This window comes from Oncorhynchus keta, chromosome 14 (assembly GCF_023373465.1).
Source record: "Oncorhynchus keta strain PuntledgeMale-10-30-2019 chromosome 14, Oket_V2, whole genome shotgun sequence".
Taxonomy (NCBI): Eukaryota; Metazoa; Chordata; class Actinopteri; order Salmoniformes; family Salmonidae; genus Oncorhynchus; species Oncorhynchus keta.
This window is the reverse complement of record NC_068434.1, coordinates 10,468,714-10,482,895: the sequence shown is the minus strand read 5'-3', so window position 1 is coordinate 10,482,895 and position 14,182 is coordinate 10,468,714. Positions and strand designations below refer to the sequence as shown.

Below are 14,182 nucleotides of genomic sequence, written 5' to 3'. Positions count from 1 at the left end.
ACAAACTGGTGGCGTGCCCCCGCGTGATATTATTCCGCTTGAACGTTCTGACCCCCAAAGATCACAGTCTTTTACATGTATTTTGATCAAACATATTTTGTACCTTGAACATATTATGCAATTGCAACCATTCTACAAAGTTAACAGCGTATTGTCATGATTTTATAGAAAAGTGTGCTTGTTTGTATTTAAAAAAGAAATTTACTCAAAAAATATTCATAACAATGCACAACACCCGTTTATGCCCCAAGTGCATGTTTTGTGAAAGAAATGAGGTTGAGGTGGGACAGTTTAAACAGGACTTGAACCAAACCCGATGGTCAGGGGTCCGCACAATACCATCTGTGCTAAAAAGGTCCAGACCTATTGGCAGAGGCCTCAGTGCACATGTCACGCATGCATTTTGCTCTCTCAAAAAACAGCATGCCATTAAAATCCCTTTGGAACAGTAGGTCAATAATTCTGATGAGAAACGACAGGTCCCCACCGTCCCTTGCCACCAGTGATTGAGGGAAAGTACTTTTGTAATGCAATTTACTCGTATTTTTTTTTACAGTTTGTATGTAATAATCATGCACAATTCGAGGATATTGGTTAGATATCACACTGGTTTAACACTAAATTGATTTATTATGGAAGAAATAGATTGCGTCTTTAAGCGGAAGGATACTTGGGTTATTGTGACAGCCGCGTCACCTCACGGTGGGAGGGATCTTTACTGGCTTTATCCTTGCAGTTTGTCCGCATGGAATGACAGTCCAATCTGGCCTTCTGTCTCATAGTCATTCTTGGAAGTGTGCTGCCTGTTTTTGCTACAGTAGCTAGCTAGCTTGCTATAAAGGACGACAGACTCATTTTTTAACGGAGGCGACAACAAAGGCAACAACAATGTCAAAAGACACCGAACGTATGAGCGAGAAGATAATGGAGTCGAAGGTATTATGGTACCCAGACTCAAAGAAGAACACACAGATGGACAGATTCAGGACACAGGTGAACAGAGACTTTGGGCTTAATCTAGGTGAGTGACCCGGCGAGGGAGCAGCTTTTCAGACGGAGGACAGTCATGCTAGTCACCTCTAATTTAACGTTATACATTCGGTACCAATCGATTCATTTTGCTGGGGAGAATCAACACACTGCATCATTAGCAAATGTAGCTGTGTGCACATTTCCTAATATTGCTATATTGCTAGCCTAAGTACTGTAGTTGTCCCACGATGGAGCTGTCATCATTTCCAATCGTTTTTCCACCATACATGCTTTTCCCCATAGGGAATTTTAGAAACACTGTTTCGTGTAGGTTTACCGTGGCGTGTTTTCATAAACATGTAAATGTCTCTCGGACAAGTTGCCTTATCAATATATCCTGCTCAGCTGTATTCGCACTCTGATTCGAAAATGTTTAATTAGCGTCAAAGTAGTCGGAATACAAAACAACAAATCCCTGCAAGCTATCTCTAGCCGACACCTTTGCAAACCGGTATTGTGTCAATTTAAAACTTGCACAAGACCGCTTTCAGAATTGTCCAGTTAAAAAAAATACTTTATTAATGACTAATTGGTTAATCCAGTAATTCTGACATTCGGCTCGATTCGGCACTCTCGTCCAAAGCATGGCATTTGTAGTTCTTTATGATAGCCACATTAGCAGTTTAACATTTCATTTTGCCGGGGTGTGGTTAATATATTGATGTCACCTTGTCCTAGAGAGATTGACAGTTATCAAAACATCACGCCAGGGTAAGCCTACACAAAACACAACTTATTTTAAGTGTTTAAAATCCCCTATGGGGAAAATTGAATAGTGGAAAATCGATTTGAACCATTTCCTTGTATGACCGCTAGGTTTTATGGGTATTATGAAACATACTGTGGTTCTCTATAGTTATTTAACCAAGCATGCCATGACAATGGTATATTCTGAATCAGGGGAGGATGGCGAACAATCAACACTTTTTTTTATTGTGACTTATATTCTTCAGAAGATTTAAATCTGTAAATATGTTGTTTTGCTTGATTGGTTCAATAGCTATTGACGAGGGAACTGAACATCCAAATATAAAACTAACTTTACCAAGGTGCAAAACCAAACCATTTACAAAATAGGGTAAACGGTACGTTCCTGTAGTTATTTTTTGTCTAAAATGTGTAGCAGCTGGAGGACAAACCTCATGATTGATCTCTCTGATGTCATTCCCCCTTGCAGCCAACTACAATGACCTGTACCAGTGGTCTGTGGAGAGCTACCCTGAGTTCTGGGCTGAGGTGTGGCGTTTCTGTGGGGTAGTAAGCTCCAGGATGTATGAGGAGGTGTGTCTACCCACTGTTTCCTGCTCTCTTATGTACATAACATTGAATAAGTGGATGGGTGCATCCTAAATGCCACCCTAATCTCTATAGTAGTGCACTTCTTTTGACCATGGTCCATAGGACTCTGACAGCTGTTTGGGACACAGACATTGCCTTTTTTACTGTGCTTTTTCATCCATCTAGTGCAGTAACACCTTCTACAATGTGATCTCTCTCAATTTGTGTCATTATGATTAGGTAGAGTCTATAAAGTTCTTTGAGGGGTCCAATCGATTTATCTATTCAGTCAGTTACTTATCGGTGCCCTTGTGCTTAGAGCAGAGCAGTATTACGTTGTAGTCGTTATTCCCTTACCCCAGGTTTGAACCATGTAGAACATTAGCCATTTCCCCTCTTCCTCAGGTGGTGGATATCTCCAAGAGGATATCGGACGTCCCAGAGTGGTTCAAAGGAAGCCGCATGAACTATGCTGAGAACCTGCTAAAGCACAAAGACCAGGACAAGGTGGCCCTCTATGCTGCTAGTAAGTACTGCTGAGGCAATTCAGTCCATTTATTAGGCTTTTTTTCCCTCCAGTTTTATTGGTCAGTTTCCAAGATCCCATTCATCTGCAGTTGATTAAATGTCCTAAATCAGCACCAGCACCCTGTGCTTCCAGACATGTTTTTATACTATAATTATTGTGCTTAAAAAATATATATTTATAGCTAGTGTGTCAACTATGAAATAAAGGGTCACAATGATATTCTTAATGGCCATTATAATTCCTTAGCTTAATTCCTGCTGGGGCCACGCAGACTGTACATTTCTTTGGATAAAAATGTCTGCTAAATGGCATATCTTACACATATATAGATCATTTTCTGAAGCACTGAGAAGATTATTCCAAAGGTCACCTTGACAACCCCGTCCAAAATAGTACCTGTAATTCTGCTGTTTTATTTCCCCCAATAAGTTCTCCTAATTCAACATGTTTTTGGCCGACGACGGGTCCATACGGTATGCAGGGAAGTGTGATTTCATTAGGAGCCACAGGGTTTTCAGGCTCCTGCTCGCTCCTTGGGTTTTTAATATCCTGATGGGGATCCTCTTGTTATCATTCAATGCGGTCTCCACCCCACCCACCGCCCGCCCACCTCCTGTAAGTTGATTAGGAGAGGAGCGCTATTACTCAGGTGGCAGTGCACTACGGCTTAATGTGTCCTGTATCGGCCCTGTAGGTCAGAGCAGGTTCCTGTATCGGCCCTGTAGGTCAGAGCAGGTTCCTGTATCGGCCCTGTAGGTCAGAGCAGGTTCCTGTATCGGCCCTGTATGTCAGAGCAGGTTATTACTTGGATAGCTTTGCATACACTAACTATAGCCCTATTCTCTGTAATTTGGTCTGGTAAAGCACAGGACTAGTATTACAAGAGAATGTTGGTTATGTATTTATTACCCCAGAATGTCCATTATTCCAGAGGGCGATTCGGCCTGGATTTGTGTTGTTACCAAACTGACCCACTGTAATTAACGTTCATTGATTTATTTTTAATTAAATTGACAGTTATGACTGAAGCCTGGAGATTTGTCATGTAGACGTGAAGATATTTCACCATGTCTAGGTGACAAACAGGCAACGCTGATCACTCCAGTTTGGCTCCCAACGTTCTAGAACCATACCAAAGCATCCTCGGTGTAGTGTCGCCACAATGTCTGGATTGAGGAAGTTTAATCATTAGGATAGTTTAGTGCTCTGCAGTACAAGACTTCCTAAATGGCCCCATGCCTGCAGATGCAGTTTTGCTGCTTTACGATGTATTAACAAGGGTTGAGTTAAATGGCCGTAATGGTTTTTATACGAACTCATTTGGCGATGTGCAATTCATTGGCGCACAACCTATAAACACAAGCATTCACTGAAACGCTCTTCATATATTGGCTATGCGCAGCACTTTGTTATTTTTATTTTTTTACCCCCTCTCCAAAAACGACCCAACCAAGCCGCACTGCTTCTTAACACAGCGCGCGTCCAACCCGGAAGCCAGCCGCACCAATGTGTCGGAGGAAACACCGTACACCTAGCGACCTGGTCAGCGTGCACTGTGCCCGGCCCGCCACAGGAGTCGCTAGTGCGCGATGAGAGAAGGATATCCCTACCGGCCAAACCCTCCCTAACCCGGACAACGCTAGGCCGATTGTGCGTCGCCCCATGGACCTCCCGGTTACGACAGAGCCTGGGTGCGAACACCGAGTCTCTGGTGGCACTGCACTTTGTTTTTAAACTCCATTTATCAAATCACTTTTTTTTTTCATGCTGAAACTGCGATAAACACCTGTCAAACATTTCTCTCATTTCTCTTCGCACGGGACTAATATTATCAGAGGACCTTAGAATTAGTCGATTCGGACGGGTTTGGTTTTAACTTATGGATGTGCTGATTTGTGGTCATGCACCTAGGTTATGTAATTGTCTCCACCAGCAAATCTAATCCAGTGCGAATAGGGCTTTAGTTTCTGTCAACCTCTCATTTTCTCTCACGGTTTCTCCCTCCTCTCTCTCTTTAAGCCGAGGAAAATGACGAGATCACCAAGGTGACTTTCGGGGAGCTGAGGCGCGATGTGGCGCTGTTCGCCGCCGCCATGAGGAAGATGGGTGTCGGGACAGGCGACAGAGTCGTAGGTGAGTCACCATGTTGCATTACCACCAAACCCCCTACACTCACAAAGGTCAAGAGGAGAGGCTCTCTGTCTGACGACAGTGTGACAGTCCAGCTAGAAACATGCACACCACAAATCACCCCGACGTTTCGTCAAGCACTAGGCTCTGCATCTGAAATGGCACCCTACTCCCTACACCGAGTGCACTACTTTTGACCGACCAGGGTCCATAGGGAGAGTCCTACCATAATCTTCCACCTCTGTAGAGTCTTACTATCATCTCCCCTTTTCCCTCACTCTGGGCCCCCTGCACGGAGCTTGTCAGACCTTCTCTTCTGCAATTGGTCAAGGAACACCCCAGCCTGCTTCATCCTGACCTGTGATTGGTGCAGATTTTAACCCCCCCCCCCCGCTGGCCTCTGTCTATATAGAGGCCTTTGTTGGCATGGGGTAACTGCAGCAAATTCTAAATGGCCCTATTCATCCATCCCTACTCCCCACCACAGTAGAACACTGTAATATAACGCAGGCCATCTAACATGTTTCACCCGACTAGTCCTACTTGAAGAGCTGGTTTACTTTGATTTGATCCAAAGCCATATGTTTTGGTACTTGACTCGAACCCAGTATCCTGGTGTGGCAGCAATATGTTTTGGTATGGGACTCAAACACAGTATCCAGGTGTTGCAAGCCCCATGTTGTACCAACTGAGGCAGACCGGACCATCTTCCCTCTTCACAAGACACTAGTATTTATTAAAGACGCTGCTTCCAGGAGTAGTACTTTTATTCAGTTACTGTTAATCCGCCTTGCGGGGGCGTCCAGTACGCCAGTGGGGGCGGGGCTCAAGCTCTAGGGGCCTGTCATGCACTTGTCATCGACATCTATTTGATTTAAAAATAATATATAAATCATTTTGACACTAACACTCAAAGTCATTCACAAACCTTTTTTTAATTTCCATATGTATCAGAAAACTAAGGATTTATTTTTGAGGGGCTTCAGGAATGTGACTGATCAAAGTTGAGGGATATGGGTGAACAAATGCTGTGGTCAAGGCTACGAAGGCGCCAGTGTTCAAAAGCTCATATCAGACCGACAGCCTAATGCTTCTTATGTAGTTATGAGCTTTAGTTTAGAAAATTCTCTCTCCACAGAAGCGGCAGTTACAGGGGTGGTTAAAAACAGCTTGGTTGCCGTAAGAACATCAGGAGAAACTGTACGGAAGGGAGGTGTGCTTCAAAATAGCCCTTTTACATAGACAACAGAGGGACAACCACCGACCGAGAGCTTTTTAACAGACATAATTAGGAAAAAAAAGAGACACGCAGAGAAACAGCCAGGAGGACTTCTCAAGTTTACCTTAATTGCGGCATATTTGTGTCGGCTTTTAGCCAGACAACCTGCTGAGTTCAACTATAAATAGAGGCTACATTTATCCTCAAGCTGACTACACCCCCTATTTTGATGTGTAATTTTTATTCAAGTTTATAAATTGCAGCTAAATACTGCATACATCTATAGATGTAGGCTACCCTGCATAATGAAACCATGTGAAGAAAAAAAAGCCAGTGTTTTGATGGTGCACTGACTGTATTATTTGGCGTTAATAGATGGGTTTTATGCACAACCACTTTCTATTCACTCTGGAACAGCGCGCGAAGACAACTCAAATCATGCAGGGTCAGGTAGGCTACATAGGGGCGGCAGGGTAGCCTAGTGGTTAGAGCGTTGGACTAGTAACCGGAAGGTTGCAAGTTCAAACCCGCAGTTAACCCACTGTTCCTAGGCAGTCATTGAAAATAAGAATTTGTTAACTGACTTGCCTAGTTAAATAAAGGTAAAAAAAAATATATATAGGACAGTTTATTATATATATACAGTTGAAGTTGGAAGTTTACATACACCTTAGCAAAATACATTTACAATCTGTTTTTCACAGTTCCTGACATTTAATCCTAGTACAAATTCCCTGTCTTAGGTCAGTTAGGATCACCACTTTATTTTAAGAATGTGAAATGTCAAAATAATAGTAGAGAATTATTTATTTCAGCTTTTATTTCTTTCATCACATTCCCAGTGGGTCAGAAGTTTACGTACCTGCAATTAGTATTTGGTAGCATTGCCTTTAAATTGTTTAACTTGGGTCGAATGTTTTGGGTAGCCTTCCACAAGCTTCCCACAATAAGTTGGGTGAATTTTGGCCCATTCCTCCTGACAGAGCTGGTGTAACTGAGTCAGGTTTGTAGGCTTTCTTGCTCGCACATGCTTTTTCAGTTCTGCCCACACATTTTCTATGGGATTGAGGTCAGGGCTTTGTGATGGCCATTCCAATACCTTGACTTTGTTGTCCTTAAGCCATTTTGCCACAACTTTGGAAGTATGCCTGGGGTCATTGTCCATTTGGAAGACCCATTTACGACCAAGCTTTACTGATGTTACTTCAATATAGCCACATCATATTTCGTTCCTCATGATGCCATCTATTTTGTGAAGTGCACCAGTCCCTCCTGCAGCAAAGCAACCCCACAACATGATTCTGCCACCCCTGTGCTTCACGGTTGGGATGGTGTTCTTTGGCTTGCAAGCCTCCCCCTTTCCTCCAAACATAACGATGGTCATTATGGCCAAACAGTTCTATTTTTGTTGCATCAAACCAGAGGACATTTCTCCAAAAAGTACGATATTTGTCCCCATGTGCAGTTGCAAACCGTAGTCTGGCCTTTTGTATGGCAGTTTTGGAGCAGTGGATTCTTCCTTGCTGAGTGGCCTTTCATTTTACTGTGGATATAGATACTTTTGTATTACAGAACGCACACACCCACACAGAGATACACCTTGTATTACAGCACACCCACATATCACCAATTAGTGTAGGGGCAGTTTCACCACATAACAAGGCAAGATGACCGACATGGGCTAGTCTGCTAGTTCTATGGTAGCTTCAGTAGGAGAGCTGAACAAACCTTTTGAATCACAGAAAGACCAACGACTGTGACTTGTATGATTATTTTTAGAGATGGACTCTCCCTGCTGTTGTGTGTTGTCATTTTGGGTTTTCAATTTGTGCATAACAGTCTTCAATCATGTTTTCAAATTGTCCGGTGCAAACCTAAAGATGGCGGAAGCAGTATATCATAACCTTACTCAACCTGTAGGTGCACTGTATCTGCACAGTGTACGGTAAACCATAGTTGGTGATATGTATGTTCTGTAATACTAGGTGTGGGTGTGTGCTTGCTGTAATACTAGGTGTATGGGTGTGTGCGTTTTGTAATACTAGGTGTATCTGTGTATGGGTGTGTGCGTTCTGTAATACTAGGTGTATGGGTGTGTGCGTTCTGTAATACTAGGTGTATCTGTGTGTGTGCGTCTACGTGCTGTAATACTAGGTGTATCTGTGTATGGGTGTGTGCGTTCTGTAATACTAGGTGTATCTCTGTGTGTGTGCTACGTGTCCTTGTCCCACTCGGTTTGATAGTGTGGACTTCCTTTTCAGTGTGGGGGGGAGAGAAATATAACCACTCAGCAGATGAAACCAGTCAAGGTTTATGGCTGCAGTCAAAACACACCTCTCCATCTATCCTTCTAGAAATTAACCCTTCAGCTGCAGACTGCTGGTTCTCACGGTTCTTTCCTTCATTTAACCTTGTGTGTATTACATAGAAATGTCATTCTAGTTCTGTGGTGTGCTGCTTGACCTATGTCCGTCTATTAATATCACATGTAAACTGCAGATCAATTAATTTGGTAAGAGAAACATGAATACGTGTATTGCTGAGTAAGTTCCAGTTAAATGTGTTTCTGTCAGAAGCTTTTGGAAGATGGACATGTAAACTCAGCAAAACAAAAATAAACGTCCTCTCACTGTCAACTGCGTTTTTATTTTCAGCAAACTTAACATGTGTAAATATTTGTATGGACATAACAAGATTGACCAACTGAGACATAAACTGGACAAGTTCCACAGACGTGACTAACAGAAATGGAATAATGTGTCCCTGAACAAAGAGGGGGGGGTCAAAATCAAAAGTAACAGTCAGTATCTTGTGTGGCTGCAATGTACTGCAGTGTATCTCCTCATGGACTGCACCAGATTTGCCAGTTCTTGCTGTGAGATGTTACTCCACTCTTCCACCAAGGCACCTGCAATTTCCTGGGGGAATGGCCCTAGCCCTCACCCTCAGATCCTACAGGTCCCAGACGTGCTCAATGGGATTGAGATCCGGGTTCTTCGCTGGCCAAGGCAGAACACTGACATTACGGTCTTGCAGGAAATCATGCACAGAACAAGCAGTATGGCTTGTGGCATTGTCATGTCAGGATGAGCCTGCAGGAAGGGTACCACATGAGGGAGGAGGATGTCTTCTTTGTAACGCACAGCGTTGATATTGCCTGCAATGACAACCAGCTCAGTCTGATGCTGTGACACACAGACCATGACGGACCCTCCACCTCCAAGTTGATCCCGCTCCAGAGTACAGGCCTCGCTGTAACGCTCATTCCTTCGACAATTAACGCAAATCCAACCATCATCCCTGGTGAGACAACTGTGAAGAGCACCTTTTGCCAGTCCTGTCTGGTCCAGCAATGGTGGGTTTGTGCCCATAGGTGACGTTGTTGCCGGTGATATCTGGTGAGGACCTGCCTTACAACAGGCCTACAAGCCCTCAGTCCAGCCTCTCTCGGCCTATTGCGGACAGTCTGGGCACTCATGGAGGGATTGTGCGTTGCTGGTGTAACTCGGAGTTGTTGCCATCCTGTACCTGTCCAGCAGGTGTGGCGTTCAGGTGTAACAACACCTGCACAGGATTGGTACATGTGGTCTGCCACTGCGAGGACGATCAGCTGTCCTTCCTGTCTCCCTGTACCATCTTAGGCATCTCACACTACGGACATTGCAATTTATTGCCCTGGCCACATCTACAGTCCTCATGCCTCCTTACAGCATGCCTAAGGCATGTTCACGCAGATTAGCATGGACCCTGGGCATCTTTCGTTTGGTGTTTTTCACAGTCTGTAGAAAGGCCTCTTTTTAGTGTCCTAAGTTTTCATTACTGTGATCTTAATTGCCTAGTGTCTGGAAGCTGTTAGTGTCTTAACAACCGTTCCACAGGTGCATGTTCATTAGTTGTTTATGGTTCATTGAACAAGCATGGGGAAACAGTGTTTAAACCCTTTACAATGATCTGTGAAGTTATTTGGATTTTTAGAAATAATCTTTGAAAGACAGGGTCCTGAAAAAGGGAGTTTCTTTTTTTTTTTTGTTCCTGAGTTTAGTTAGACACTAATACTTTGACCAGGCTTTTATCTAAACCATATGATCAATGCCCCAACTAAGCAATACCTACAACATGCTTTTCTGTTGAAGACCAACCAATCTCCGCTTGACTATCTCCCGGGCCTTCCTCATTGTTCAGACTGATACTGTATCCTCTTAGCACTTCCTTATTACCCCAGGCTCATTAACATGGTTTTACACTCAACTTTATCATAGTCAGTTTCTCTCTACCACACCTAGTTCCATCTAGTTTGTGGATGGAGGAAGTAGGTTACACGATATAATTAAAGTTATTTTTAATTTTTAGGATCACCATAAGCTATTGCCAGTGGCGGCAGCTAGTCGTAATGGAGTCCAGTGTTGTAGGCTACATTAATTGGCCCAGTGGGTCCTGGTCCTGGGGGCTGTCCAGTGTTGTAGGCTACATTAATTGTCCCAGTGGGTCCTGGTCCTGGGGGCTGTCCAGTGTTGTAGGCTACATTAATTGGCCCAGTGGGTCCTGGTCCTGGGGGCTGTCCAGTGTTGTAGGCTACATTAATTGGCCCAGTGGGTCCTGGTCCAGGGGGGCTGTCCAGTGTTGTAGGCTACATTAATTGGCCCAGTGGGTCCTGGTCCTGGGGGCTGTCCAGTGTTGTAGGCTACATTAATTGGCCCAGTGGGTCCTGGTCCTGGGGGCTGTCCAGTGTTGTAGGCTACATTAATTGGCCCAGTGGGTCCTGGTCCTGGGGGCTGTCCAGTGTTGTAGGCTACATTAATTGGCCCAGTGGGTCCTGGTCCTGGGGGCTGTCCAGTGTTGTAGGCTACATTAATTGGCCCAGTGGGTCCTGGTCCTGGGGACCCAAAGGGTTGCACAGTTTATTTATTTTTTCACACCTGATTTCAAATAATCAAAGGGTTGGTGATGAGTTGATTAATGTGTTTGTACGAGGACCAAAACAACAATGAGTTCTTGGCGTCCCAGGAACAGGATTGCGAGTCTGACAGCCTATAGGTGTGGCTCTTGCTGTTGAAGGTTTCCACCGCGTAAGTGCAAGGTGTGTGTGTGTCACAACTCTACAGACAGTCATGAAGGCTTCTACATTTGTTTTATTTTTTTTTTAAAGCTTGGATTGTGTCCTTTCTCCCTACCCCCTCTGTGTGCCTCTAAACCAGTTAGGGGATTACCTGATCACCAGGATATCAGGTCAGCCCGTTTGCCACACCGACTACCTGGATTAACCTACCTGAGACACACACACACACACATACCGGTTATCTGATTTATCAGACACTCTTACTGTAAGGCACTAGGTAAAACTACACGGCACAGTTCATGTAAGTCCATATTTGTTTTTCAATAAAGCAGCTATCGGCTAAATCAGTCCGAGTAATAAGAAACAGACAAGTGCAGAACACACAATAGCCAGCGAAAGTGTGATTTGTGACAGGGTTATGGTTGCAGGCCGATGCTTGACATTGCTGGCATACTTGTTTTGCCACCTAAACAGGCTGTTGTTCACCTAAGTTAGCATATGCTTCCCAGACAACATTTTATTTTAGGTTTGTTTTGGTGTTTGGCAGGTTTTTTTTTTTTTTTTTTTTTTTTTTTGGGGGGTGCTGTTTGAGCACATTTCTTTCCGGAGGCAAGCTGACGTTCGGTAGCCGAACGTACTTGTACATTAAACACCATCTCCCCAATTTTGTGATATCCAATTGGTAGTTAGTCTTGTCCCATTGCTGCAAATCCGTACGGACATGGGAGAGGCGAAAGTCGAGAGTCATGTGTCCTCCGAAACACGACTGTTTCTTGACACACTACTCGCTGCACCAATGTGTCGGAGGAAACGCCATCCAGCTGGGAACCGAAGTCTGGGTCTGTAGTGACGCCTCTTGCACAGCGATGCACTGCCTTAGACCGCTGCTCCACTCGGAAGGCCTGTCGATGCCCCTTTATCGGTGATTGGTCGACTGTAGGGAATCTTCAATCAAGTCTTTGTCTCTGCAAAAATGTACGTTTAGGACAGATTTCTTGATTTATCTTAGATTGGTTTTGACTTTTGAAGAAGTGTTAGTGGGTACGCTGTTGATACGGTGTCTCAAGAGGGACAAATTAGTAATATTGCATTTTTTCCCCTTGTTTTTCAAGAGGTGTTTTGGGGAGTATGAGAAACACGGACTTGCACTTCACCTAGCCCAGTTCTGCTAGGAGCAAACTGAACCTATGTATGTGGACACCTTCTTTAGACAGCGTACATATCACTGCTGATACCTGACTCCTGACCTGAGGCAGCACTCAAGCTGCTGGAGCCGTGTAGGACTCAACTAGGGCTTGCGTCCCAAATGGCACCCTATCCCTTACTGAGCTCTGGTCCAAAGTAGTGCACTATATAGGGGAAAGGGTGCCATTTGGGATGCTCTCTGATTTTCACTCTTACTGGTTTCTTCCGGGGATGACTCCCTGTTCCTAGAATGAACTCCCCACAGTGTTATACTCATTATTATCCTGCTCTCTGTTCCACGACCTGTCCTTTATCCTGCTCTCTGTACCACGACCTGTCCTTTATCCTGCTCTCTGTACCACGACCTGTCCTTTATCCTGCTCTCTGTACCACGACCTGTCCTTTATCCTGCTCTCTGTACCACGACCTGTCCTTTTATCCTGCTCTCTGTACCACGACCTGTCCTTTATCCTGCTCTCTGTACCACGACCTGTCCTTTTATCCTGCTCTCTGTACCACGACCTGTCCTTTATCCTGCTCTCTGTACCACGACCTGTCCTTTATCCTGCTCTCTGTACCACGACCTGTCCTTTATCCTGCTCTCTGTACCACGACCTGTCCTTTATCCTGCTCTCTGTACCACGACCTGTCCTTTATCCTGCTCTCTGTACCACGACCTGTCCTTTATCCTGCTCTCTGTACCACGACCTGTCCTTTATCCTGCTCTCTGTACCACGACCTGTCCTTTATCCTGCTCTCTGTACCACGACCTGTCCTTTATCCTGCTCTCTGTACCACGACCTGTCCTTTATCCTGCTCTCTGTACCACGACCTGTCCTTTATCCTGCTCTCTGTACCACGACCTGTCCTTTATCCTGCTCTCTGTACCACGACCTGTCCTTTATCCTGCTCTCTGTACCACGACCTGTCCTTTATCCTGCTCTCTGTACCACGACCTGTCCTTTATCCTGCTCTCTGTACCACGACCTGTCCTTTATCCTGCTCTCTGTACCACGACCTGTCCTTTATCCTGCTCTCTGTACCACGACCTGTCCTTTATCCTGCTCTCTGTACCACGACCTGTCCTTTTATCCTGCTCTCTGTACCACGACCTGTCCTTTATCCTGCTCTCTGTACCACGACCTGTCCTTTATCCTGCTCTCTGTACCACGACCTGTCCTTTATCCTGCTCTCTGTACCACGACCTGTCCTTTATCCTGCTCTCTGTACCACGACCTGTCCTTTATCCTGCTCTCTGTACCACGACCTGTCCTTTATCCTGCTCTCTGTACCACGACCTGTCCTTTATCCTGCTCTCTGTACCACGACCTGTCCTTTTATCCTGCTCTCTGTACCACGACCTGTCCTTTATCCTGCTCTCTGTACCACGACCTGTCCTTTATCCTGCTCTCTGTACCACGACCTGTCCTTTTATCCTGCTCTCTGTACCACGACCTGTCCTTTTATCCTGCTCTCTGTACCACGACCTGTCCTTTTATCCTGCTCTCTGTACCACGACCTGTCCTTTTATCCTGCTCTCTGTACCACGACCTGTTCCAGTTCCGTAAGCTGCTGGTTTCTCTCCACCCTATGAAATTAGATTTGTGTCCCGGTGAGTCACAAGGGAGATGGCGTCCTGACGGAGAAAGGATTCATGAGTTATTGTGATATTGATCATTTGAATGCCCTCCACAATAAACCATCTCTTTTTCCTCTCTCCTTTCTTTCTCCCCTCTCTCTGTCACTCTCTCAG

At 44.8% G+C, this 14,182-nt stretch overlaps 1 protein-coding gene across 1 annotated transcript in view; it reads left to right on the top strand.

Moving 5' to 3' along the window:
* The first annotated feature begins 720 nt into the window (after positions 1–720).
* Positions 721–14,182, top strand: part of aacs (acetoacetyl-CoA synthetase) — a 44,956-nt gene continuing 31,494 nt past the window's right edge. The window contains exons 1-4 of the mRNA XM_035784811.2: positions 721–1,021; positions 2,210–2,313; positions 2,716–2,836; positions 4,859–4,972. Coding sequence (XP_035640704.1) covers positions 889–1,021; positions 2,210–2,313; positions 2,716–2,836; positions 4,859–4,972 — 472 coding nt within the window. The 5' untranslated portion in view covers positions 721–888. The remainder of the gene's footprint in view (positions 1,022–2,209; positions 2,314–2,715; positions 2,837–4,858; positions 4,973–14,182) is intronic.